Raw genomic sequence first — 2199 nt, 5'->3', positions numbered from 1 at the left:
GGAGCAAACCTCTGTGGGCGAAGAGGAGAAAATGCTCTACAGCACATTTCATGTCGTTAACAACAAAATGGGACAGAAAAGATTTGTCCCCTGCACAGAGGGAGGCATTGAGAAGTTGGTAATAAGCCCTCAGGCAAGGAATGTGTCATATATGCAAGAATTCACAATAATACTCACATACTTTCTGGTGCTATACCACCCCCAGACCTCAGACATACACAGATATGTAGGCAGAAACCTGAAGAAAATATACTCAAATTTAATAAAGTCTCAGCAATAGCCCCAGGGCACAAGTCTGAAATTGGACAGTGGAATGTACAATTTTTAACAGATTAAATCTAGTCCATCTTTCATGACAAGCTATGATCTCCACACACTAATTCCACAGTGGGTTGAATTCTTCTAGCTGACACAGACTGGAGTATTAGAGAGTTCGTTTTCCAGTGCGACCTATTTGTTTTTACTTGGTAGCATTTTTGTGATCTTCTATAGAAGCCCTAAGTGGAAAAACATGCAAACAAATGCATTTTTCTTCATTTTTCCTGTGATAACACGCACATTTCTGTTGTTTTTAACCAAATCTATGCTTATTTATCTCATCATAATGGGAAAAAATGTTTGTTTGCCAGTTATTAGCTGATTCAGTGAATTTATTTAAGTTATATACTCATTTTTATGGGGAAAACAGCATTCTTATCCGGCAAAAGTTAATACTACTTCAAGAAAACAACTTAAAATTCCCTAAATAATACAGGAACAGGTAGAAAATAAACATCTGGAAGCACATGCCAGTTTAAGGCTTGTGAATCTACAACTATTTTGGCTGGCAGCCAAATGAGTATGTTCTAGTGCAAGATGTCTACTGTTTCTTATTTTATTTAGCTTACAAGTAAATCTACCTGCAACCAATGATTAATGTCATTTAGTAGCTATATACCAGAGGTTTTGAAATTTTAATAGTTGAAAACTGATGTGCTGTCACTATGTGTAACCCAGAAAATCATCCCATCATTCTACTCACATCTAATCCCTGAAGCATAACTGATCAATATCTAATCTGAAAGGCTGGAAACTGACACAAGACTGTTGTTAGTAACTCAGACATCACAACAGCAGACGGTGTTGTGATGTAAATAGTCCGTGTTTCCCTTTTCAGTCTGTTTTGGTTTCCACATTGTCTTTTTAAAGTTCTACATCTTCAGTCCTTTTCTTCTCAAGTCCTCTTTGGCTTCCTTTATTTGCTCCTGCAGTTCTTTCGCTGCCTCTTCACAGTCGTTGAAAGTGGCCACCCTGTATCCCACCGTGGCCAGGGAGTAGCACCCAAAAGAAACCAGCAGATAGAGAGGCATCGGCCAGGCAACATCCCTGTATGCCTGCGGCAGACTCAGGTCCAACAGGTCGAAAGAGACCAGAGCCCAGACTGTACCGACCAGCGACACACCAAACAGCCACTGGAGAAGTTTGGTCATGGTTAGAGCTCCGGAAGGGGATTCAGGTGAGCAGCCGGATCACAACCTGTGTGAGACACGAACGGTGGAAAGCATCTTATCATCGTAGCATTAGCAACCGGGACTAGCACTCTGTTAGCTTTCAAGCTACAACAAACGGAAAAAAACGAACAATAGAGGGGTGTAAGGGAAAAGAAGTCGAAAATAAAATCGGCTTCAACATTTAAAAAAAATCGTTTAAACAGAAAGACGTTTAAGCGATTAATAAAAGAAGAATGAATCAGATGTGTTTACCTCTACTGGAACGCCACCTCAGCTCAGCGCAGATTTATGACATCACTTAAAGTGATGCTTCATGGGAAATGTAGTGCCTGATTTGTCTAAGCGGGGAAATGGCAAGTCATTTGAAATACTGAGAAATGTTGGCGCTATTTATTGCAAATACTGTACGATTTTGTTTAAAATCCAGTCAAAAATATTGTGATAAGCAAAAACAGATAAGGAAGAAAAGTAAAAAAGCAACCCTACCCCCAAAAAGACAAAAAAGAACCCACACATCCAGGGCAATTTCAAAACCTTATTTGAGACAAAGCCACATACTCAGCAAATTATCCTTTGAGTAAAACAACACATTAAAAAGATCATGAGGGACAAACAATGAATAAAAGTGGAGAATAACCAACAAACATTATTTTTCACAATTTAAAAATGTCTACAAAGGGTCCCAGATCATCTCAGACTCACTTCCTCT

At 39.1% G+C, this 2199-nt stretch overlaps 1 protein-coding gene across 1 annotated transcript; it reads right to left on the bottom strand.

The window, feature by feature from the left end:
- Positions 1-244: 244 nt before the first annotated feature.
- On the bottom strand, positions 245-1781 carry dpm3 (dolichyl-phosphate mannosyltransferase subunit 3, regulatory). The gene is made up of 2 exons (XM_041809218.1): positions 1743-1781; positions 245-1515 (listed from the first exon to the last, which is right to left on the bottom strand). Exon 2 carries the CDS (start codon positions 1467-1469, stop codon positions 1191-1193), a length of 279 nt encoding a protein of 92 aa, XP_041665152.1. The 5' UTR covers positions 1470-1515; positions 1743-1781; the 3' UTR covers positions 245-1190.
- Positions 1782-2199: the final 418 nt, after the last annotated feature.

Source organism: Cheilinus undulatus, linkage group 16, assembly GCF_018320785.1.
Source record: "Cheilinus undulatus linkage group 16, ASM1832078v1, whole genome shotgun sequence".
In the NCBI taxonomy this organism is placed as follows: domain Eukaryota; kingdom Metazoa; phylum Chordata; class Actinopteri; order Labriformes; family Labridae; genus Cheilinus; species Cheilinus undulatus.
Note: the sequence above shows the minus strand (reverse complement) of the source record. Positions and strands in the feature narration are given on the sequence as shown.